Source organism: Ambystoma mexicanum, chromosome 10 (genome assembly GCF_040938575.1).
Source record: "Ambystoma mexicanum isolate Mex_15411 chromosome 10, UKY_AmexF1_1, whole genome shotgun sequence".
Classification (NCBI taxonomy): Eukaryota; Metazoa; Chordata; class Amphibia; order Caudata; family Ambystomatidae; genus Ambystoma; species Ambystoma mexicanum.
This window is the reverse complement of record NC_090932.1, coordinates 2,202,608-2,228,655: the sequence shown is the minus strand read 5'-3', so window position 1 is coordinate 2,228,655 and position 26,048 is coordinate 2,202,608. Positions and strand designations below refer to the sequence as shown.

At 49.5% G+C, this 26,048-nt stretch overlaps 1 protein-coding gene across 2 annotated transcripts in view; it reads left to right on the top strand.

Moving 5' to 3' along the window:
* The first annotated feature begins 758 nt into the window (after positions 1–758).
* LOC138491093 (zinc finger protein 271-like) overlaps positions 759–26,048 on the top strand; it is a 231,783-nt gene continuing 206,493 nt past the window's right edge. The window contains exon 1 of one of the 2 annotated variants that reach the window (XM_069617405.1): positions 759–2,185. In XM_069617405.1, coding sequence (XP_069473506.1) covers positions 2,131–2,185 — 55 coding nt within the window. In that variant the 5' untranslated portion in view covers positions 759–2,130. The remainder of the gene's footprint in view (positions 2,186–26,048) is intronic. The other variant, XM_069617404.1, reaches the window with a different exon arrangement.

The following is a 26,048-nucleotide window of genomic DNA, read 5'->3' as shown; positions in this document are numbered from 1 at the left end:
GAATACAATCCCCTAACTTCACAGAAGGTAATCACACAGAGCTGGTGGGCAACGTTTGCCACTGCATTGTGGCTGCAGCCCGGGTAGTACATATCTATTCCTGCAGTGCAAGATGAATAACTGAACAACTTAGAGACTGATACCCTCCTCAGTCTGGTAAGCAGATGCTGTGTGATGGTGCTACGCTCTGCCACTTGCCTTCACTGGGGGTTCACCTAAGGCCTGTCCCGGCCAGACTGCAGGGCAGAGTCATGTAGCTGTCAGGTCACTGGATTGGTCTAAGCCCATCACTCAAAGTAATCACCCACCGAGCGCACAGACAGATAAAGTAATGTGTTGCATGCTTTGTCCTGGGCCGGCCTCAAGCAGCCTGCCTTAAAATCACATAAATTACCCGCCCCTGTAAAAAGCAGTTGGATCTGTCTCCTAAATCTGTAGGTGGTAGGACTGCTTCAAAATCAGTAGCCTAAATCAGTAGGGTTGGCAAGTATGCACTCCTACTCCCCTCCTCCCGACTAACCGCACCCCCCTCCCGCCTCTTTGCTTACAGAACTGCCAGAGCGCCTGGGGGCCAGCTCTGTCCTTGACAGTGCGCTATATAAATACGTTTAACATTAACAAGAAAGTTCACGTCCGTTGTATACATGGTGCGAGAACGAGGCTGTTTGTGTATGGTTGCTGAGCAACCGTGCGACAGCGCGCTGGCGGAGTTGACGCAACGTGATGACGTACGGGACTGGCGCAACGTGGTGACGTACGGGCTAACGCAACGTGGTGGCGTGCCGGCGCTGCGTGGGCAAGATGGCGGCCCCCTTCCGCCATGGAGGTCCAGGGAGCGGGGGTTCAGCGGCAGAGCTGCGGGCCCAGGCAGTCTATGCTGAGGGCCGGAGCGGGACAGGTAGGCGCCGCGTCAGTGCGGCAAGCGCCCAGGTGCATATACCCGCCGGTCTCCCGAGTCCCTGCAGCAGGGCGCCCGGCTAGCATTGGGCTACAGCTGCCCCGCCCCTGCAGTGAGATCCGGACAGGACACACAGGGGACATGCAGGGACTCCTTGACATGGCCGCCCTGCACTCTTCCCCTGAGCACATGGCAGGTAGGAGAGGTGAAGGTGGACGCGTCCCTCCGGCGACAGACAGGATCTCTCTGAAACGGTGGCCTCCACACTAAGAAGCGAGCCCTCCCTCCCTGCAAGCACGCACTCACCCTACAGAGGCTGCACGGAGGCTAGACCCGAGGAGGCAGAGGGCCGAAAGTACACATCATCTGCCTCCCCCATGACCCAGCTCATCATGCAGCACACCTTCTGCTCCAGGAGTTTGCACCGGGTGACCTGTCTCAAGGTTTTGCACGAGCACATAGAGCCTAAACAAGGAAGTCCCCGCCGTACACCACCACGACCACTCACCGCCAAAATACAGAACTGTATAAACAAAAAAAGATCATATTCAAGACAAGGAAGGTGGTGGAAGATCCAGAAAGCCAGCAATCGAGACCACGGAAAGTGGGCAAAACTGTTGGCACCTAATGAGGTTCCTGTCATGGAATTGACACCTGAGAAGTTTCCTATTCCATTGGCAGACGCCTCTTTTCCTGCGATAGAAGATGAATAGCGCAGCCACTGCACCAATTGCATCTGTATGAACTGTACAGCCACGAGAGACATCCTGTACACGATGCTGCCCTAATATATACGCCTCATGTGGCGCTCGCACTACGCTACCACACCACCTGTCCCGGCACATTTATACCCTCCACGCATGCAAACCATGCAGCCCACGGAAGCTGTGCTGAGCGACCCCCCCCTCTGCTCCCCTGGGGACCCCATGTGACGGTTAGGAGTGGGCTCAAGCATGTGCATCCTTTTGTTATGGAACTATTATAGGTTGTATCTGTCTACACCATAACTATCTTACACCCATGCTTGCCACCTAGAACGTTAATTATGTGCATGACTGCACGGGTTGGCCAGGAGACGTGAGGGCACAACCAACCAAACCACAATACATCACGAGGAAGACTTTCTCCATGGCAATGCTTCAGGAGTGCACTTAACTCCTGGGAGAATAAGATGCTGAATAGATGGGGAGACAGGGTTTTATGTCCACTTACTCGTCCTGCGCGGGAGGGGTATGGATTTGGATGCCAACTCCCACTCCATTCAGAGCTGGGTCCAATCACAGACAGGTAAGGGAGTCTGGTCGTAGATACGGGATGAAACTATGATTAACGTGTATGTGAAATTAAGGTTCTCTCCTTGCCAGGTATTTTGAGGTAGAATCCTTTATTGGTTATTAAGGATCGACTGCAGTAACATTCCTTTCCCAACATTCTCTCATTCAACCACAAACATTCTACCTTGGACTGTTCCACGATGTGTTCATACATCCATCATGATGTGTGCAGCACTACTATATATTGTCCCCCAAGTTGTGTAACGTTTTCACAAAGCCATTCGACTCGCTAGATGCGAGGGGTGTAATTTAGACCAACCATGCTGATGATACTCAGTGCATAATCTGCTCTCTGGCAACTACGACATGGGTACGATAATAGGAAGGACATCCATTCTCTTATCATGCAATGGATGGTGGACCACAGTTTGGCCCTAAATTATTCTAAAACTAAACTGCTGATTGCTGGAACAGAAGCTCGATTAAGGAAGCTTGAAGCAAGATATAAGACTCCTTGAGGCCCATGTGAAGTGCCTCCTCCTATTGCATCAAGTTGCAACTCCATTAGGAAACCGCCCAACTATTGCTAGGGCTGTTATAGGCACCAAGTTTGATTACTGTGGTATCTTGCTGCATAGAATAGGGAAAGGCGAAATGGCAAACTCCAAGTCATTCAAAACAGTGCTATGCGCAATGGGTAAGAGAGAATGCATATCTGAAAGCAGAAGGGTGCTCTACTGGTTGCCAGTGACTGCTAGGGTGTCCTTACATCACTCGCTTATGCACAAGTGACTTTATGGTCAAAGTCCAGCTTATCTTTCACAAAGGCTCTCCTGGTTCTCCTGTAAAACAATACCCATCTTCTATGTATACCAGGAGCAAAATGGACTGTAGTGAGTCAAGGTGCATTTCACTACTCCGCCCCTAAATTCTGGAATGCTTTTCCTCCGTTTCTGAGGGGTTGTCTTTGACTGCTTTAAACCTTCTTTGAAAACCTTACTATTTGAAGGAGCACCTATTTGACTATTCTGCTGTTTCCTTCATATCTAGAATATAATGGTTATGTTATCCAGGCCGACAGGATAGCTCGGGCAACATGTTTGACTTGGTAGCAAGACAACGCATAGCAACACATGTTTGCATCCCGGGCTGTCGCTTAGAAACTGGTCCCCGGTATTACGCTCGTTTATAAAAGAAAAAATATAAATTATCTGTTTATGTCTTGCTAGAGCTCTGATCCCTTCAGGCTTTGTCTCTAGCACTATGAATATAAAATATCTCCTTCCCCATGAACTATGAATGAGTAACTAGACTAAAAGGCCTCGCCAAGGTGGGATGGGAGGGGTGAACAAGGGAAGAAGAACATGAAAACATGAATAAGAAAAATATGACATGTCAAGCTGGTCACAATAGCTGTAAGGAGAAATACGTTATTAGCAGGTGTGCACTGCAAGGTTCCAGACAGTTGCAATCGCAGTCAAACCCTAAAAAACGTCCCAACAAAATCTCACCACACTTCTTTTATTTCAGACATCACCTCTAGGGATCGAAATTAAGCGTGGATGCCCAGGAGCTAGAAGCAGCTCCTGTGTATCCAGCATTAACCAGTAGCCAGGAGCTAGAAGCAACTCCTGTGTATCCAGCATTAACCAGTAGCCAGGAGCTAGAAGCAACTCCTGTGTATCCAGCATTAACCAGTGACCAGGTGCTAAAAGAGCTCCTGGGTATCCAGCATTAATCAGTAGCCAGGAGCTAGAAGCAACTCCTGGGTATCCAGCATTAACCAGTGACCAGGTGCTAAAAGAGCTCCTGGGTATCCAGCATTAACCAGTAGCCAGGAGCTAGAAGCAACTCCTGGGTATCCAGCATTAACCAGTGACCAGGAGCTAGAAGCAGCTCCTGGGTATCCAGCATTAACCAGTAGCCAGGAGCTAGAAGCAACTCCTGGGTATCCAGCATTAACCAGTGACCAGGTGCTAAAAGAGCTCCTGGGTATCCAGCATTAACCAGTGACCAGGAGCTAGAAGCAGCTCCTGGGTATCCAGCATTAACCAGTGACCAGGAGCTAGAAGCAGCTCCTGGATATCCAGCATTAACCAGTGACAGGAGCCAAAAGAGCTCCTGGGTATCCAGCATTAACCAGTGACCAGGTGCTAAAAGAGCTCCTGGGTATCCAGCATTAACCAGTGACCAGGAGCTAGAAGCAGCTCCTGGGTATCCAGCATTAACCAGTGACCAGGAGCTAGAAGCAGCTCCTGGGTATCCAGCATTAACCAGTGACCAGGAGCTAGAAGCAGCTCCTGGGTATCCAGCATTAACCAGTGACCAGGTGCTAAAAGAGCTCCTGGGTATCCAGCATTAACCAGTGACCAGGAGCTAGAAGCAGCTCCTGGGTATCCAGCATTAACCAGTGACCAGGAGCTAGAAGCAGCTCCTGGGTATCCAGCATTAACCAGTGACCAGGAGCTAGAAGCAGCTCCTGGGTATCCAGCATTAACCAGTAGCCAGGAGCTAGAAGCAACTCCTGTGTATCCAGCACTAACCAGTAGCCAGGAGCTAGAAGCAACTCCTGTGTATCCAGCATTAACCAGTGACCAGGTGCTAAAAGAGCTCCTGGGTATCCAGCATTAACCAGTAGCCAGGAGCTAGAAGCAACTCCTGGGTATCCAGCATTAACCAGTGACCAGGTGCTAAAAGAGCTCCTGGGTATCCAGCATTAACCAGTAGCCAGGAGCTAGAAGCAACTCCTGGGTATCCAGCATTAACCAGTGACCAGGAGCTAGAAGCAGCTCCTGGGTATCCAGCATTAACCAGTAGCCAGCAGCTAGAAGCAACTCCTGGGTATCCAGCATTAACCAGTGACCAGGTGCTAAAAGAGCTCCTGGGTATCCAGCATTAACCAGTGACCAGGAGCTAGAAGCAGCTCCTGGGTATCCAGCATTAACCAGTGACCAGGAGCTAGAAGCAGCTCCTGGATATCCAGCATTAACCAGTGACCAGGAGCTAGAAGCAGCTCCTGGATATCCAGCATTAACCAGTGACAGGAGCCAAAAGAGCTCCTGGGTATCCAGCATTAACCAGTGGCCAGGAGCTAAATGAGCTCCTGTGTATCCAGCATTAAGCAGTGACCAGGAGCTAGAAGCAGCTCCTGGGTATCCAGCATTAACCAGTAGCCAGGAGCTAGAAGCAGCTCCTGGGTATCCAGCATTAACCAGTGACCAGGTGCTAAAAGAGCTCCTGGGTATCCAGCATTAACCAGTGACCAGGAGCTAGATGCAGCTCCTGGGTATCCAGCATTAACCAGTGACCAGGAGCTAGAAGCAGCTCCTGGGTATCCAGCATTAACCAGTGACCAGGTGCTAAAAGAGCTCCTGGGTATCCAGCATTAACCAGTGACCAGGAGCTAGAAGCAGCTCCTGGGTATCCAGCATTAACCAGTGACCAGGAGCTAGAAGCAGCTCCTGGATATCCAGCATTAACCAGTGACCAGGAGCTAGAAGCAGCTCCTGGATATCCAGCATTAACCAGTGACAGGAGCCAAAAGAGCTCCTGGGTATCCAGCATTAACCAGTGGCCAGGAGCTAAATGAGCTCCTGTGTATCCAGCATTAAGCAGTGACCAGGAGCTAGAAGCAGCTCCTGGGTATCCAGCATTAACCCGTGGCAGGAGCTAAAAGAGCTCCTGGGTATCCAGTATTAACCAGTGACCAGGTGCTAAAAGAGTTGGAGTGGGTAAGTGTGCGGGGACGAGGCCCGTTGGCCGCTGCTGCACTCTGCACGTTTGGCATATTATTTTCTTGTAGCTCCTGTATTGGCACAATTTTTAAATATGGCTGTGAAGGTTTTGAGCTACTATCTTTGAGTAGGCCCTGAGGGCTGAGCGCTGACAGCACCTTTGACCCGAGATATTGATACGTGAAAATAAACAAAGCACTCCGGTCATTTTTCCTTTTTTATTACATTATTTTCTGCCTTTTGTGTGTTTTTATCTTTTCTTGACTTAGGGACTGCTGGCATTTTCGCCTTTGACCGAAGTTTAAGGAAGTGTGATTTCTTGTCTAAATCAAATATTTTAATACAAAAGGGTGAAATGTATGACCTTCGTAGTGCGGCTCTACCCTCAGATGCCTGTGGAACATTGCAAATTGTACCGGTGGAAATGGGCAAGAAACCTCTGCGTAAAGAGAACGTAAGGGATAGAGCGTCTTTTTTCAAACCCTATAAATCAGGAGGGGACATCTTTCTTCCACCCCCTAGTGTCTATCCTTCAGACAACCATCACCAGCAGGATCGGGTTTTCAGGATTTATCACTGCGGATGAGGCAGATGGGGGGCGAGTCAGCGCCTTTAAACCATCCCATCCGTGCCCTCTTCCAAGGTAATCTTGACTTTACCCTGAGGACTACCACTATGAAGAATGTGATTGCAAATCATCTAGCTTCCACAAGTGAGCCATTTTTGACTAATACTACGCCTCTTTTGTCAGCTCCAGGGGAGGGCTCAGTTCAACCAGAGGCTCCTTTGGCTCATCCCTGTGATGATTTTGGTGAGCCTAGAGATGATGACATGTTGGAGCTGGAAGCCGTGGTTTCGGCTCCCATTGTGGGGGTTGTACTAAGACCTGATGAAGAAAGGTGCCAAGAGAATCCACAAAATGTATCATCTGAACGTGAGGCCTGCTGACTATGTTCAGAACACCCCTGAGGAACTCGTGCCACCAACCATAACGGCTCTAAATTTTGTATTATCCTCTTTGGTTAAGGTTTTCGAAAATTTGAAAACTGAGGTTTACCAGCATACGGGCATATTACTAGAGATCACAAAGGACTTGAAGTTAAATGAAATAACCATGGTGGCTTTAAAATCAGCAATTAATGACTCACTGGGAGAGTTCCTGAGTGAACTTCATAAAGAAGTAAAGGACCAATCCCGTAAAATGGATAATTTGACTGAATTATGTGGGGATTTAAAAAAGGTGTCTGTGATTCTACTAGAAATAGCTGAACGTTATGACCAACAGACACAGGATGGTCCTCTAGGATCTCTTGCCCCTATTTTATCTGAGGCTACTCTAGATGATACTCCTCTCTCAGCATCTGTGATGGAGGAGTTCTTGAGATTAGCTGTGTTGGCGGACATTGAACCTCAATCTATGGCCCCGGACGTGGGTCCTCTAATTAACATCTCTTCTTCTGATTCGGATTTGGTAGTTCCTCGGAGCAAGAAACTGAATGAAAAGTCTAAAAGGAAAAGAAAAAGAAGGGCGATAGTAGCTGCTGAAATCACCTCTCCACTAAATAAACAGCGCAAACGGAAAAAAAAGCAGATTGCTTCAGAAACTAATCAACATCTGCGAAAGTTAATAGACGGTTTAAAGAATCTTGAAAAATCTCAAAAGGAAAAGGTCTCGATGCCCTCAGATTCTAGAAAGGGGAAGAAAATTCCTAAATCGAAAGCTCAAAAAGTCCAGGTAATGGCCGAAATTGAAGTGCCTGGTGGTAAATTAACTGTGGGAAGTCAAACCGAACCTATAGAGCAACCTAAGAAAATTGCACCTATCTTTTTACTGGCAAAACATAAAAAGACACCGCCCAACCCTTTGGTGAAAATTGCTCCTATTTTTTTGAAAAAATCATAGAGGGTGGCCTTAGGTCCCTGGACCAAGGGCGTGACTTCTAGTATTGAAAACCCTCAAGTAAATACTGCTGTTGTAACTAAATGTCTGCCTGACAGATCTGCTCCTCACAGGTCTAATGGTCATTCACAAGATCTACAGAAAGGATTGCTTCCAGTTATTGGAACTGGAGTTCCTCCTGCTACAGGAGCTCCGATGGGGAATGGAAATATCCCATTAGGAGGTCAGAAGTTAGACAATTCGTATAAGCAGAATCCAGATCTGAGAGTTTTTTTTGTCAATACACACTACATCTACACGTAATGACTCACCATTAAATCGATCTGCAATTCTTTCGGAAATGAAGTCAATTCCAGCTTTGGAGTACTTTTCATCAGCAGACATTGAGGCAGTGAGTTTTCCGCTTGGTTCTGATACGAATACGGCGGCAATGGTACTGAAGTCAACACTTGGTCTAGATATAATTATGGGAGAGGTGGTGGCTTGGGATCAGAGGGGTTTGAAGATTTCTCTGACTTGCCCGGTACCCGTTTCTGCTCATTCTTGCCAGGTGGTTAACCAAGAGCATGCTTGGGGAGCAACAACTAAGGATGTTCCTGCAGTTACTCAACCAAATGTGTGGGATATGCTCCCCGAAGTAATCTCACAAGTTTTTCTTAAGATGGGTATGACCCAACTGAAGCTCTAGGGTCTACTCGGGTTAATGTGTTATCATGGAATACTAGAGGTTATGCCTCCTTTTCTGAGGAGCCCAGAAGAGCAGACATTTTTAAAACATTTGACCTAATTCTTTTCCAAGAAACTTGGTTAACTTGCCTGGTGGGTATAGATGGGTACTCTATTTTTCAGCAGTTGACCTTGGTCTCAGGGGTCGGTAGACCAATGGTGGGTCTTTTGGTGGCTTCTAGTAATGAAGTCTTTAGATCCTCTGTTATTATCTCAAGCGGTATCCAGGGGATCATTATGGTGAGACTGTCAAGAAGAGGTCCTATAGAATGTTCAAGTTGGATAGTGGTATCCAGCATTAACCAGTGACCAGGTGCTAAAAGAGCTCCTGTGTATCCAGCATTAACCAGTGACCAGGAGCCAAAAGAACTCCTGGGTATCCAGCATTAAGCAGTGACCAGGAGCTAGAAGGAGTGCATCTGATCAGCGCGGCTTGACAGTCTATTACGAGTTACGAGCTAGAAGCAGCTCCTGGGTATCCAGCATTAAACAGTGACCAGGAGCTAGAAGCAGCTCCTGAGTATCCAGCATTAACCAGTGACCAGGCGCTAAAAGAACTCCGGGGATCCTGCATTAGCCAGTGACCAGGAGCTAAAAGAGCTCCTGGGTATCCAGCATTAACCAGTGACCAGGAGCTAGAAGCAGCTCCTGGGTATCCAGCATTAATCAGTGACCAGGAGCTAAAAGAGCTCCTGGGTATCCAGCATTAACCAGTGACCAGGAGCTAAAAGAGCTCCTGGGTATCCAGCATTAACCAGTGACCAGGAGATACTACGGCAGGACAAGGAGCTAGTACATAACGTTCCACAAAGCTATCTTCCACATAAGATGCACAAATATCCCTTTGTCCATTATTGATGATGCTTTAAATGTTGTGTGGTAATCTTTATTTTTATATTGTCAAGAACGCAGAGTTACATTCACATAGGTGCGTTTGTTCTGCTTCAGTTGGCATGGGGAGTCAAAAGTAGCTCCTACTAGCTATTGGTGTCAAGCCAACCAGGATCTTCTAGGCTACATAGCTCCTTCTTGTCCCCTCATCAATCTTAGATTCCAAAAACTTAGATTCATGGTTCCTGTTGTTTCTGGGGTGTTTCATTTTCACCCTGTCCCAAGACAGGAACTCTCTTCCCTTACACCCATACCTGGCCTCATACCTCAATTTAGATGCTTAATATTCTTATCCAATCTTCGATGCACCTAAGATCAGTAACAACCACCTGGAATGATTAAACCAACCATGTGTTAACGTGTTGTATTTGCGACCCCTCATGATATATGATATGGCATTTGTAACGCGCCTATACACAAGTGTTTCAAGGTGCGACGAGGCAAGGGAGGGGGAACGAAGGGAGAACAGACAACAATCCTACTAGGCCAAGTGTCATTCAGATTACGCAAGTGCATGGGGAGAGGAAAGTGCGGGGGGAGGGGGAAGGGAGAGTGCAGTACATGGGAGTAGATAATAACAAAAAGTAATGGCCAGCAAGTGCAAAGGTAAGTGCAGAAATCAGGTGTCAAGTGCTGCTAGTGGGACTGTTGGGATACAGAAACAGTCCCCAAGTGCGGGGTTGCCAGGCAGACAGTGCAGGTGTGTGAGACTGGCGGGGGAGGCACCTGGGCCCGAGATCGGAGGGTGACCAGGTAACCGGTGCAGTTTTAGTTCAGTCAGGAGGCCAGCAGGGGAGAGGAGAAAAAGCAGAAGCAAAGAGAAGGGTTTTGAGGTGCTTCCGGAAAAAGAGATGGTTCTCAAGTTTCAGGGAGGCAGGGAGGCTGTTCCAGAGGGAGGCACCAGCCGAAGAAAGAGATCTACCACCAACTCGTTGCTTGGAGAAGCGACTAACCCTGAGGGAGTTGGAGGCGGATGAGCGAAGAGCTCATCTCAAATGGAGAAATCCCAGTGGTAGAGTCACCCTGTACTGAAATTCTCTCCAACAAAAATCCCCCTGCCAGTCTTCATTGTTCTTTACCGACAACCTGACACCATCCATAATTGTGTGTGCTATTTAATCTTTTCACGCAACCATTGCCCTGGGGATGGTTCAAGGCTGTTTTATGCACCACCCCCTTCTCGCTGAGCCATGTCTGAAATACTCTCAAGACAAACTGTGGCCCATTATCACTGACTAGATGTGCCGGAAAACACTCTCCGACCACCTCAGGCCACTTAGATAAGAGATCCATTACCACCACAATGTAACGTAGAGCCGGCAAAGTTCAGGGCACCCAACAGGTCTATTGCTATAGTACTCCAAGGCTCTTTAGGAAGCTGTGGAATGACCATAGGAGGAACCCTGCTCTCAAGAATCTTGTCATTATTCCGATAATCTGAACTCTCATCTCAATGAAATCATCCATATGCTTCCACAAAGTTCAGACAAATCACTGATTTCATCCTGCAGGTGCCCATATGGCCTCTATGTCCCAAATCGACAACCATCTCCCTCATTCCTCGTGGGACCAACAGCCTTTGTCCTCTACACACAAATGTACCCTCAACACGTAATTCATCCTTCACTCTCTTGTGTTCACCGATGTCACCATTCACCATCTGTTTGACTTTCTGATGAACGTCATCCTCTAGACATGCCGTTAAGCAGTCACTCTCCTGGAGACAACTCTCCACTAAAAATATCTCTTATGTCCTCCTCCATGAGCATGTCAATCTCCTCCTCCTCTATGGGGTTCCTAGAAAAGGCATCGGCAACAATGTTCTCCCTTCCTGAAAATGTTCCACGACAAAATCCAACCCTTGCAGCTTGGTAATACACTTAGAAATCTGCTTGGAGACACCATATAATAATTTTGGATACCAAGGGTTTATGAGCAGGGCGAATCACAAATGACCTCCCATAGGGGTACACACACAACTTCATTTTGACCCATACCACAGCCAAAGTCTCTTGTTCAATAACTGAGTAACGTCCCTCAACCTCCTTGAGGCACACGCTATTGTGTGTTCAGCTACTACATCTTCTTGCATCAAGACTGCACCAAACCGAACTGTGATGCGACCGTGTAAACGACGGATTTCAAACCTTATCTTAAACTCTTCATCACTGGAGTGGTTGTAATGTCATGTTTTATGTCAACAAATTCATCCTCAAGTCTTCGACCAATCAAACCTCACCCCTTTCCTTGTTAATTGTCATGATCACTGCTTCCAAGGAGTCAGGAACAGCCCAACGTCCTTGGAAGCAGGCCCCTAACCGTTATCTTAGGCACCAGCCGGTCCCCACTGGGACCTTTTGGACCTTGTCCTGGCGCCGGTGGCACCAGGCTCATCAAAGCCATCGGTCCCGGCACTGGAAGCGCCGGGCCCATAATATGTATGAAGATGCTTGGGTGGACTTACCTGCAGCAGACCATGCTGCTAACTTACCAGCCACATAAGAATCCTCTGTGAACAGGAACTACTTTCTTACCTGGGTGGGGCAAGCTCCACTCCCTGGATACAACACGGGAACTCTTCTGGAACTGGAACTCTTTTCTTACGTAGGCGGGGCCGTAGAGGAAGATGCCTCATCACTCCAAGGCTATTTAAACCACGCCCGATTGAACAATCGTGCTTCGCGTTATTCTGCATCTGCAGCAGAACGCTCACCGAGTCTGTTCCAGCCTTTCTTCCTTCCGATCCTGAACCTGCAAGAACAATACTTACCACTCCTGTATCCAGTATTCAGCAGCACCTGCAAAGACAAGAAACGACAGGTTACCACGGCAACCTTTACACGCAGCGCTTTCCTCACCTGATCCATCGGCAGCGAACATTTCTTCACGCTGCACCTCCACCTGTGAAGACAAAAGCATTGTTATTACTTACCGGCACTCCGCGAATTCCGGATTTCTTCAACGCTGCAACCCAGCATCTAAAAGACAAACGAAGAGACATTAGACAGGTATTTACTCACGTCCATCGCGCTCGCCACAATAGAACGCCTGCAAATACTCCGGCGTTTTCCAGCATCTCTTCAGCACGAACTCACAGCTGCAAGGGAAAAGAGACAGTTAGAGCGCTTGCATTTACTTACGCATTTCCAAGCGCTTCATTCCAAGGCTCTGGCTCCAACTTCGGCTCTCTTCACACCATCTCCTATCTCAAGAGCCCTGCAAGACAAATAGGAAAAAGCATTATACAGAGTCCTGTTCTATATTAACGTGCCCACCACCCAAAGACTATAAGGACTAAAAAGGTGTCCGGAAACTCACCGCTCGTGCAGTTAACGACGGTAGCGATCCTCTGATGTCAAGAGGCCTATGTTTCACCAGTGAAGGAACTGGCAACGGCACCCTGCACCAGACGCAGATGGAGAGTCCAGCATTCACCTATCTAAGGTGAGCACGTTGACCTGGGGGCTCTACGGACAGCTAGGAAGAGAGAGAGAGAGAGAGAGGGACATTAAACAACCCAGATCATTAACCCCCATATTCTTTCACCTGCAGAAATCTCACTCTTCGAGTTCGACACACAGTGCGAAGAGGTTCGGCCCCAGAAGCAAATCGAGTCCTGCACATCACTTTTCGGGTCACAGACACCTTCCTGCCAAGACCAGCTCCTCCGTGGGAATCAGGTGAGCGTTACAGAACGCGAAGACCACCGCAAAACTCCTACCCGGGCGCGATGGAAACCTCAGACACTGATCAATTAGCCCAGTTGCTTGGGGAACTAAGAGCAAAAGTACATGCAGCTCGTCAGGAAACAAACTCTCTAAGAAGAGAGCTGATAATTTCCAAGGAGCGAACAGAGGACCTCGCTAGGCAATTGCTACAAACGCAGGCAGGACAGACACCTTTGCCCGCTCCAGGAGGAAGTTATTCTTCTACATCATCCTTAAATCCAGTGCAAATCAATCTACCCGGCAATGTGCCCTTGGCTCCGCCCGAACGCTTTTCTGGTGACCCAAAGAAATTTGCAGTGTTCATTAACCAGTGCCGCCTACACTTCCTATGTCGACCAGCTGCCTTCCCAACAGATCAGACCAAGGTGGCTTTCGTGCTTTCTTATCTCAGTGGCAGCGCCGCAGATTGGTCAATCCCTTTAGTCACTCAGGATGATCCGGTTCTGCATGATTTCCAGGCCTTCCAGTCCAGCATGGAGAAACTGTTCGCAAGACATGCACAAGGGCAGGCCTTGGACAATGAACTTCTTTCGTTACGACAGGGTAATCAAGACCTCTTGACTTATATAGCCTCATTCAACAGACTTATAGTGGAAACTCAATGGCCTGAGGATAAGAGAATAACGCTCTTCTACAGAGGCCTGCGTGGAGAGCTCAAGGATGTGTTAGCTCAAGTTGTGAATCCTCCACAAGAATGCTCAGACTATATTGACTTAGTTGTCCAATTGGACCACAGATTACAGAACAGGAAGGCTGATCGTTCCAAATTTGATACCCGAATGTTTTCTAAACCACAGACCTCTACTAGGGGAGCTGACACGGTGGAACCCATAAAAATAGGGGGCATGAAAGGACCTTTAACCCAAAAGGAGCGGGAAAGAAGAAGACAGCTGCAATTATGCCTCTATTGCGGAAACTCGGGGCACTTTCTTCGAGACTGTCCAGTGAATCCAGCTAAGAAGGCTGTAGGAGCCGCAGATACCTCAAATTCTGAGCAGGGAAACGACCTAGCCCGACAAGTGTAGAGGTCCTCTTGCCGAGCGTTAAAATCTGTCCCGTGACCTCGCATTTCGTGGTGCCTACGGTCCTCATTAGTCCTGAACGTCCGGATCGTTTGCATGCAATTGAAGCTTACATCGACAGCGGAGCAATCAGTAATTATGTGGACCGTGAAATGGTATCAAGGATGAATCTACCTCTTGTCCCTAAGGCAGTAAAAGACGTCATTACTACAGTGGATGGCACGGAGATAGCCTCCGGACCAGTAACGCACGCCACCCAAGAAGTGACGTTAGTGAGCCAAGATGGACACCGGGAGAAAATAGTGTTCGATGTGATCAAGGCCCCTCAGTTCCAGATCATTCTGGGAATCCCTTGGTTAGAAAAGCACAATCCTCAGATCGATTGGCGAGCAAAGACGGTTCAGTTTCCAGAATGTTTTACCACTTGTTATCCTCGGCCTGATGTTTCACTGGCGGCAATCTCTTCTGAGGTTCCCAAATTACCTCCCGAATACCAGGAATTCCAAGACGTCTTTCGGAAGGACCAAGCTAACACCCTGCCTCCTCATAGGTCTTACGACTGTCAAATAGATCTGATACCCGGAACAACTCCTCCTTGCAGTAGGATTTATGCCCTCACCGAGCCAGAGAATCTTCACCTCAGACAATATCTGGACCAATACCTAGCTAACGGGTTTATCCGTCCTTCAAAATCCCCAGCTTCCTCGGCTTTGTTCTTCGTTCCGAAAAAGGAAGGAGACCTTAGGACTTGTATAGATTACCGCGCCCTGAATCAAATCACCGTTAAAAACAGATACCCGTTACCTTTGATCCCTGAACTCCTGGACCAAGTCAAAGACGCATGTGTATATATACAAAGTTGGATCTCAGAGGAGCCTACCATTTGGTACGAATAAAAGAGGGCGATGAATGGAAGACGGCCTTCCGCACCAAGTATGGGCTGTTTGAATATCAAGTTATGCCCTTTGGACTTTGCAACGCTCCTGCCGCCTTCCAGTATTTTATGAATGATGTCCTTAGAGAACTCATTGATGTGTGTGTTGTTGTCTACATTGATGACATCCTCGTCTATTCATCATCTGAAGAAGAACATCGGAAACACGTTAGAGAGGTCCTCGAGAGATTACGTCAACATAACCTTTTTGCTAAGCTCGAAAAATGCGTTTTCAACGTAACTGAAGTTGAGTTCCTGGGATTCATATTGTCACCTAACGGAGTCAATATGGATTCAAAGAAAGTCGATGCAATCATCAAGTGGCCTTCCCCAACCTCTGTAAAAGGAGTTCAAAGCATGTTAGGCTTCGCTAACTTTTACCGCAGATTCATCCCTGAATTCTCTCGAATAGTCCAGCCCATCACCGCTCTGTTAAAGAAAAACAAACGTTTTGAGTGGTCTACCGAGGCAGAACAAGCTTTTCAGGACTTAAAGACTAAATTCATTTCTGCACCTGTTCTAAAACATCCTCGCCCAGAACTCCCCTACATCGTAGAAACAAATGCTTCTAGTCTTGCTATGGGGGCAGTTTTATCACAAAGGGATCCGGTCACACACCAATTACATCCTGTAGCCTTTTGGTCCCGCAAATTCTCAGCTCCCGAGATCAACTATTCAATTACAGACAAGGAACTTTTAGCTATCAGATCGGCCTTTAAAGCCTGGCGGCATTATCTTTTGGGAGCCAGACACACAGTCACCGTAATGACTGATCACTGCAACTTACAGTATCTGAAGACAGCCAAAGCTCAGTCTTCCAGGCAGCTTCGCTGGGCTCTGTTTTTGGCTGAGTTTGACTTCATAATTACTTATCGACCAGGCAGTAAAAATGGAAAAGCAGATGCCCTCTCCCGGATGGGAATAGATGAACATTTGACCAATCCAGAACCAATACCCATAATCCCAGAACAAAGGATTTTGGGCTTGGTCAGCGCTCAATCCTTTGAAGACATTAAGACTACAGTCAAATCACTTTTAACTCCGGCCGACTTACAGGACTGGCAATTAAAAGGAAAAGAATTCTCAGTGGATCGAGACCTACCATATTTCCGAGGACGATTGTACTTGCCCAGTGAGAAAATACAAAAACAGGTAATCTCCTGTTATCACGATTCACTAATGGAGGGTCACCCTGGCATAACCAAAACCATGGAAAAGGTCAAAAGACATTTCTGGTGGCCATCATGGAAGAAGGATATTAGAGACTTTGTAATCTCCTGCGGTGTGTGTGCCCAGAATAAGAGTCAGAAGGAGAAACCAGCCGGTCTCTTACACCCACTAGACATCCCTCCATGTCCATGGAATACCCTTTCCATGGATTTCATCACAGACTTACCTCCATGCTCAGGGTATAATAACATTTTAGTAGTCGTGGATCTATTCTCCAAGATGGCTCACTTCATTCCCCTGAAGGGCCTACCTTCAGCTTCAGTATTGGCCCGAGAATTCTTAGAAAACATCGTTCGGTTACACGGTTTCCCCTCGGTTTTGGTCTCTGATAGGGGAAGTCAATTCATCTCCCACTTTTGGCGAAGTTGCTGTCGTTTAGCCCAAATTGATGTGAGACTTTCTACCAGTCACCATCCCCAAACTGACGGACAAACCGAGAGGACAAATCAAACTCTAGAGCAATATCTACGTTGCATGCTCCAACAAACTGAAAACCCTTGGAAGGACATTCTTTGGATCGCTGAATACGCCTATAACAATTCGACTCATTCTGGAACCGGGAAGACTCCCTTCTTCCTATTATACGGACACCATCCTAGAACCTCTAACCTGGATCCTCCCCAAGAATTCGAAACACCTGCTGTGGATCACTTGCACTCGGAGATCACTCGTGCTTTTAAGGAAGCCACTGCCCATCTGCAAACAGCTCAAGCTCAATTTAAGAAAGGAGCAGATCAGCACCGTAAAGAGGCCCCTCACCACGCAGTGGGAGATCAGGTCTGGTTATCCACTGAGCACCTACCTCTAAAAGGACCCCGCACTTTCATCCCGAGATACCTTGGACCCTATCTTATCTCTGCCATAATTAATCCGGTGGCTGTTAAATTGGAATTGCCTTCGCATATGAAAATACATCCAGTATTCCATGTCTCCTTACTAAAACCAGTGCAACCAGGAACCCGATTGACCGAACTCCCGGAACCTGTTTTAGTAGATGGAGAAATTGAGTTCGAAGTAAAGAACATCCTAGACTCCAAAATCTCCAAATCTAAATTATATTACCTGGTTGATTGGAAAGGATACGGCCCCCAGGAAAGGTCTTGGGAACCCTCAGAGCATGTCCACGCACCTCGTCTGGTCAAGAAATTCCATTTGAATCACCCCGACAAGCCAAAACCCCCGGAGAAGACACGCTTGGGAGGGGCCTTGAGGGGGGGGTGCTGTCATGATCACTGCTTCCAAGGAGTCAGGAACAGCCCAACGTCCTTGGAAGCAGGCCCCTAACCGTTATCTTAGGCACCAGCCGGTCCCCACTGGGACCTTTTGGACCTTGTCCTGGCGCCGGTGGCACCAGGCTCATCAAAGCCATCGGTCCCGGCACTGGAAGCGCCGGGCTCATAATATGTATGAAGATGCTTGGGTGGACTTACCTGCAGCAGACCATGCTGCTTACTTACCAGCCACATAGGAATCCTCTGTGAACAGAAACTACTTTCTTACCTGGGTGGGGCAAGCTCCACTCCCTGGATACAACACGGGAACTCTTCTGGAACTGGAACTCTTTTCTTACCTAGGCGGGGCCGTGGAGGAAGATGCCTCATCACTCCAAGGCTATTTAAACCACATCCGATTGAACAAACGTGCTTCACGTTATTCTGCATCTGCAGCAGAATGCTCACCGAGTCTGTTCCAGCCTTTCTTCCTTCCGATCCTGAACCTGCAAGAACAATACTTACCACTCCTGTATCCAGTATTCAGCAGCACCTGCAAAGACAAGAAACGACAGGTTACCACGGCAACCTTTACACGCAGCGCTTTCCTCACCTGATCCATCGGCAGCGAACATTTCTTCACGCTGCACCTCCGCCTGTGAAGACAAAAGCATTGTTATTACTTACCGGCACTCCGCGAATTCCGGATTTCTTCAACGCTGCAACCCAGCATCTAAAAGACAAACGAAGAGACATTAGACAGGTATTTACTCACGTCCATCGCGCTCGCCACAATAGAACGCCTGCAAATACTCCGGCGTTTTCCAGCATCTCTTCAGCACGAACTCACAGCTGCAAGGGAAAAGAGACAGTTAGAGCGCTTGCATTTACTTACGCATTTCCAAGCGCTTCATTCCAAGGCTCTGGCTCCAACTTCGGCTCTCTTCACACCATCTCCTATCTCAAGAGCCCTGCAAGACAAATAGGAAAAAGCATTATACAGAGTCCTGTCCTATATTAACGTGCCCACGCACCCAAAGACTATAAGGACTAAAAAGGTGTCCGGAAACTCACCGCTCATGCAGTTAACGACGGTAGCGATCCTCTGATGTCAAGAGGCCTATGTTTCACCAGTGAAGGAACTGGCAACGGCACCCTGCACCAGACGCAGATGGAGAGTCCAGCATTCACCTATCTAAGGTGAGCACGTTGACCTGGGGGCTCTACGGAGAAGCTAGGAAGAGAGAGTGACATTCAACAACCCAGATCATTAACCCCCATATTCTTTCACCTGCAGAAATCTCACTCTTCGAGTTCGACACACAGTGCGATGAGGTTCGGCCCCAGAAGCAAATCGAGTCCTGCACATCACTTTTCGGGTCACAGACACCTTCCTGCCAAGACCAGCGCCTCCGTGGGAATCAGGTGAGCGTTACATTAATTTCCTCAGGGCAGCTGTCTTGTTTGCCAAACCCTTAACAAACCTGGCGTAATATTCAATGAGCCCCAAAAATGAGGTTACTTCTGCTTTATTCTTAGGAGACGTCATCTCTGCAATCGCCTTAACTGCACTGAGCTTGGATCGCACCTCTCCACCAGATTAAGTTGTAACGCAAGTAATCAACTGCTGATTTACCAAATCTGCAAGTGAGCCCACACTCGCCTAATCTCTCCAAAACCACTCTCGCTCTAGTGTCATGCTCCTCCTTGTCGCATCCCTGATGAGCAGGACAGAGAAAAATGCCTGCTACCGTGATACCGTCCTTAACTCCAGATTAATGAAAAGTCAAGCGGTTCATCACAGCCGGTGAGTCGAAGGGAGAACCGATAAGAAACTGAACTGTGTTGAATAAAAGTTGCAGTGGCAAAAGAAGGGAAGATCAAATGAACTGGACATAAAGGGAAGACCAGTTGCAGAGGGGTCCTGCACCACGTGGGTGCTTCGTCAAGAAAGACTGGCGAATCCTGCATTTTTGCAACTACAGATACCAGAAGGCCTTAGGAGGGCTTTAACCAGAGGTCAAAGTGGTCATACAGGGGTCTTGTGAAATCCTCTGTACAGTCGAAAGTCATTGGCCGAAACACTAGTAAAACACAAAGGGAAAGGTTTCCTGAGTATGAACGGAGAAAGACACTGTGGGGGCAAGAGTGAACCTGATGGTGGGATGTCCAACAGTGTGTTGTTTATAAAGACATTAAAACCTATGAAGGGTTAGAGGTGAAGTTTGCGAAAAGCCATAGTGAACCTGACAGGGAGGCATACAGTCAAGAAGGGTCTGTGCCCGGAAGAGGGGGATCCTAGGGTGAAAGTTGTCACCCAAAGACTGGTGTATAAAAAAGGAGAAAGCCGGGGCGTGGCCTGGAGCGTGAACAATGCAGTCGCTCCTGTGATGGCCTCCGTACGAGTCCGGCGGCAATGAAATAAATCTGTACTCTAAAGGATCGGTATGTGACGACCCTCGGATCATGAGTGAGGCGAACCCCTGAGGCGTCGGCTGCTGCCTGGGGAGGTGACATTATCACCCCAGAAGCTGGGATTCGGCCCGTCTCCCCGATGCCCCCGCCTCCTGACAGGGCTTCCAAGATGGCGGACATGGAGAGGTTTCCCCGTCGTTCCCGAGGCGGGACGCATTGAGCCTCGAATCAGATTCTTGGAGCCGGGTCCCGATCCGACACAGGCTGACAGCCCCCGCTCCGCGGCGGCTAGGTGGCCTCCTCCCTCCGCCCGGTGCCGAGTACATCAGAGCCCCCGGAGCAAGGTGGCTTCCACACAGCTCCCCGAGGCCGCAGTGGCTCCTTGCCGGGGAGCCGGGAGTAAGCCCGGGACGTGGGAGACGCCCCGCAGAGGAACCGGCGATCCCAACCCTCCCAGCAGGGATCGAGCTGACGCCCACCCGGGCTGACAGCGGGAGCGAGGCCACCGAGGGGCGGCGATCAAGTGATCCTCTACACCGCCCTGCCTGAGGGCCTGGAGTTTGGAGGCACAGCGGGGCCCCCGATGTTGCTGTGATGTGACGGACGCCCCCTGCAGCGACGGATGACCTGACTGCCGTGCTGAGGCAGCGTGGCTGAGGCCTCCAGTCTAGCCTTCTCTGGGGTCCTACAGGGTCTACTGCCTACCCTGCTCTGCCCCGCCACCCCACGCCTGAGCCCCATCGCGGATACCGCCGTGAGCAGGAGTCCCCCTCGCCGGTCCCTACATCATCAGGCGGTCCGGCTCCTCCTTCCAGGGGCGCCCCGGCCCGTTCTCATTCTGCCGGCCGAGCCCATTGCCTTCCCTGGAGTCCCCAGGTGGGAGCGGCTGACTGTTGGCTTCTCCCCAGCACCGGTGACCTGCCCGGCTGCGGGCCCCGGGATCCCCCGGGCCCTGATGAGGTAGGAGATTGTTTGAGGCCGGATTAAGTGTTGGCTGGCTGCTGCTGCCCAGAAGATCGGGCGGTGTCCCCTGCCCGAGCAGTGGTCCCCTGGTGCCCTTCTTGAGCCCCCACCTCTCATCTCTTGGACTTCCTGGGGCGCCCCGGCCCACCCCTGCTACCCACACTCAGCCCTGAGACTCGGCTCCGGGGTCCCCCCCCCCCCCTGCCTGGTACGTTTCACCCACCTCCCTTCAGTATCTCACATTGGAGGCGTCTCTACTGCGGCCCCCTTCTAACGCCACGGAGGCCCGACCTGGGGATCCCTGACACTCTTGGGGGACTGCCTGTTCTCCTGAGTCTCCCCCTCCCCACAAGCCGCATCTATCCTCCCTGGGATCTCAGCCTCCTGCCTCCTCGGACCAGAGAGTTCCATCTTGCTATCCCTAGGCATTGCAATCACACCAGCCCGGAGGCCCTAATTGCGGCACAATGTCGAAGCCAGCGAAATCAGCCAAATCTTTGGACATCTCCACTATGCTGATGGCGGCGGACAGAGCGAAGAAGCTGGACCCTCCCCCCAAAGTAACCCCACAAAAACCCCCCGAAGAGCAAGGAAAATTAGCCACTAAGGAAGACATCCAGGCCTTTATGCAGGACATTAAGGCGGAGTTCCGATCATGTATGTCGGAGCTTACCACGCGGATGGACCAGACTGATCAATGACTGATCGAAGTGGAACAGAGGCTAGGCGAGGTGGAGGACCTGACCCAGAGTCACGACGCCACGATCCTAGACATGAAAAGGGAGATCCTGGCACTGCAGAACAAGAATGAAGTGCTGGAGTTCAAGCAAGAAGACCTGGAAAACAGGGCACGACGAAATAACTTTCGCATCCGAGGGGTCCCATTGTCCATCTCAGACAAGGAGTTGCCAGAATACATTGGAAATTTCTTCCAAGCTCTTCTCCCAAACGTGGATAAAACCCAACTTATCCTAGACCGTACTCACAGGCTACGCCCAAGACGGGGGGTGGATTCAGACGGCCCCCCAGACGTAATTACCAGGGTCAATTTCTACGCTACTAAAGAGGCCATCTTGGCCATTAGCCGCACCAAAGATTAACTTTCGTTCATGAGCTCCCCGCTGCAGATCTTCCAAGACCTCTCGTTAACAACTCTACAGAAAAGGAGAACCCTCTTACCCCTAACGCTATTCCCACAGAGCCAGCAGATTGGCTACAGATGGTGAAAGGAAGCGCCCCCAATTTCAGCACGATCCTCCCCGCAATGAGAGACAATAAGGGACTCTCCCGTAATGGGAATAAGGCCAAGACAGAGTGCGGGTGAGCGTAAGTGGGAGTTTATCCAAAGAATAGGGCATGCAAAGAACTCTGCAACCTCCGAGAGCGCTCTGTCTGACAATAGCAAAGACAGGCGTATTTCTAATACAAAAAACGTCATCAGAACCTACACACTATAGGGGGCACAAGTTAATTGGGATTGGGTGGCGTCGACTAACTATAGGTGTTGCTGCCGCGTGGTTGGTCTTGGCGTGAGGACGTCACTGGTCAGCCTCGTGGGTTGGGTTGGGCCTGGCAGGCCAGCTTGAGGTCATCCGAGCGGTGTTGGTATGCTGGGGCAGCCTGTGACAAAGATGAATACCTTTCCTGACTCGTTTGCCCTAGGCCATGCACACTGCAGTTATTCAAGAAACGACATTTAAGTTCATCAATAAATCGCTCAGCAGTTTATCTTATAAAATAAATGCAACACATGAGGAATGCACCTCGTGAGAGGTCTGGTGGTTGTCGGTTGGGGTGAGATTTACCTGTGTCCTATTGACCGGTATTTTAGGTCGAGGGGCTGGGCTCTGGGGCCTGAGCCGAATGATACATGTCTGTCTGCTGCGTTAGAAGTTATTATATAAATGGGTCTCTGTGTCTTGTCCCAGCGTTGGGGGTCGTCTTTGCACGGGGTCATGATTCTTGGGGTGGTCTAGGGGGGTTGTGGGATTTACGAGAGGGTGCTGGTAGATCTGTGGATTCAAACGTGGGTTTATTACCGTGCTGTAAATAACACAGGTGGCGGGCTGTGGCCTTGGGTGCGGTACCGGGGCCTCTGACTCTCTGAAGCGGCTCCAGCTTGGTTGGGGGAGGAGAAAGAGCGCGGCACATGCCTTAGCTTCTTCATCTGGCAGGCTTCGTAGGGTGGGAGGGAGAATGGCCTTGCATATATTCACAAAGGTTTTTTCCTCGTGCGTTGCTGACTTTTGAATGCAGAACTTTTATAATGTTTTGCCTTGTTTTGATCTTATTTAAACACACATCTATATTTCAATTTCGTTACACATTTCTTTAATACATTCGGTCCGAGTACCTTTTCATTACATGGTATTATATCTACTACAGTGTTTAAGTATTTATATACATTCGACGGTACATGAGGTAGAACTATATTATGGACCACAGAGATTGACGGTTGCCACTATGGGTGACTTAAGAAGACATATAGGGGTTCATGTGTCTACATATGACTTAAAGACACTTTCTCTGTGATCTAGCAGCATTAGTACAGTCACAATGTGAAGTCATATAAACATTTCACTTTTATGGCTAATTCATAGTTTGCAGATTCTGTTTAAGAAGAGTAGTTCACTAATACCACTACTTGAATTCATTTCTGCGTCGCCCTGGCCTCGCGGACCAGGTCACACGGGGTGCAGTATTACATTGTGGATAACAGACTGTTACAGTGTTAATATCTGGTGTTAGCTCGTACCCAACTTTCTCATGGGAACGCGCTCGCAGCGGAGCTGCCATGGTGCTGCGGCGGCAGAGATGCATGAAAGGCCCTCCAAAGGTGGGGGCCGCGCTACAGTGCGCTGAACTCACGCCATCTTTGCTAGACAAGATGGCGTCTAGGCCTAACTGAATTTTGGTATATGCAGGGAACGGATACGTGTGGGCAATGTCGTCGGCGGGTGAACCCTCCTCCACCTGGGCCCGGGTGGCATGAGGGGACGCCCACCGAGTCATGGTCCTCACCTGGGGAGAAGGCTGCAGGTGAGGAGGGCCTCGCGGCCAGTCCTCCCCTACAATGGCTATTCCCCTCCACTCTCCAATTCTCGTTTCGGGGAATCCAGCGCAGAATCAGCCACCTAGAGGATGCAGAATACATCCTACACCCAAACTCGTCGGAGGCCGTGACTGCTCAGACCCCGCAGCACTCTCCGGAGGGGGCGGAGCAGCTACCCCAGAGACAGCAGCAGCAACCCTGGTCGAAGTCAGAGACGTCGAAAGATAAAATGATACAGCTCGGACCAGGGGTCGTTCCCTGACCGATCCTAAGATGAAAATAGGAACCAGTAACGCCGTGGGTCCCGAGCGGCCCATACCCCACTCCAAGGAGTATGTCACCAACTCACCCTCGGCAACCAACCTTATGTGATGGTTGGATCCCAGCCCCGTTGGCTGGGAGCACAGTTACAAAGAAGGCCCGGTTGGCCATGGGAACCGCCGAACAGGAATAATCGGCCTCCTTCAAGAGGACAAGTTTACCCTCCCGTAGGAGGTCTCAGAAAATTCGACCACTGGAGAACTGCACAGACACCAAGCCCATAGATGTTGCCTGATACCCACCGCCCCTCCCCTCAGACGTCGCCCCAGGAGCAGATGGATGATAGCGTAACCTCACAACCACACCGTAAACTCAGGTTCCTGACGATCAACGTCAGAGGCTTAAATGCTCCACAGAAGAGGAAATCCATGTTGCGACGGTTACAGAACGAAGAGGCCTCAGTGGTGTTCCTCCAGGAAACGCACCTGATCCCAGCAGACTTCACAAGGCTTCGTGATAGACATTTTCCGTTACAGTTTCTAGCATCGAATGGCACCAAGAAAGGTGGGGTGGCGATACTATTCACCAGGGGCCTTAGGCCACAAATCTTAGATACCTTGCTCTGTCCTGAAGGCCGTTTCGTGGCGATCAAATGCCGGATCTACGGCCAACTGTACTCACTGGTTTCGATTTACGCCCCAAACGAAAAACAGGATGAGTTCTACTCAGCCTTAGCGGAAGTCCTGCCACCGTTCGTAGAGGGCCAGACAATAATAGGAGGTGACTTCAACGGGGCCCCGGACCCAACCAAAGATAAATCCCACCCCCCGACTCGCAAAGACTATAGCATTGCTACGGCCCTGCTCAAATTATTTCGAACCTTGGACGTGGTGGACACTTGGAGAGTACTGCACCCAGAGGTCCGTGACTTCTCATTCTACTCCGGTGTACATAGAACCTACTCCTGCATCGACCTGCTCTTGGCTACCCCCCAGGCGTTAACCTATACGGACGACGTAACCATTGGCCCTGGAGTCTTATCGGATCACGCCCCAATCATCCTAACGCTAAGAGCTCACGATCCGGACCCTCTCCCAAAGCGCAAATGGTCACTATACGACCCGATTCTGGGAGACATGACGCTGAGAGATGTAACAGCGAAAGCCATCAAAGATTTCTTTAAGGAAAATAAGAATGACACCTCTCCGGCCACCACATGGGACGCGATGAAGGCAGTTGTGAGAGGGGTCTTAATCTCGCAAGGGGCAGCCTATCATAAGAAGAAAAAGCAAATCCGCCAGGTCCTACAGGATGAAGTAGAGAAAGCGGAAGCAGTATGTAAGGCAAAGAACTGGACGCCTAAGACTCACCGGACCCTGCAGATGGCCCGAAAGAAGCTGGAGACACATTATGCGGATGACACAGCCCAGATTCTAGCCAGAACTAAACAAAGATATTATGCCAAGGGAAATAAAGCTAACAGATTCTTGGTAGAAAAGCTGGCGGTTAGGAAGAGGAATGCTATTTTAGGCCTTCGTGATCCTCAGGGAAGTGTCCAGTTTGCGGAAGAAGATAAACTGAATATTGCAGTAGCCCATCTCACGGATACGATGACGGCGTCCCCGAGATCCCTTGAAGACCAACAATTCTATCTTCGTAATGCGGCCCTTCCCCGGGTCTCCCTCACGACCAGAGATGAGCTAGAGACCCCGATCACTACCGAAGAGGTCGACAATGTTATCAAGAGCCTAAAACCAAGGGCCCCGGGCCCGGACGGGTTCTCGACCTGCTTTTACAAAATTTTCCGCC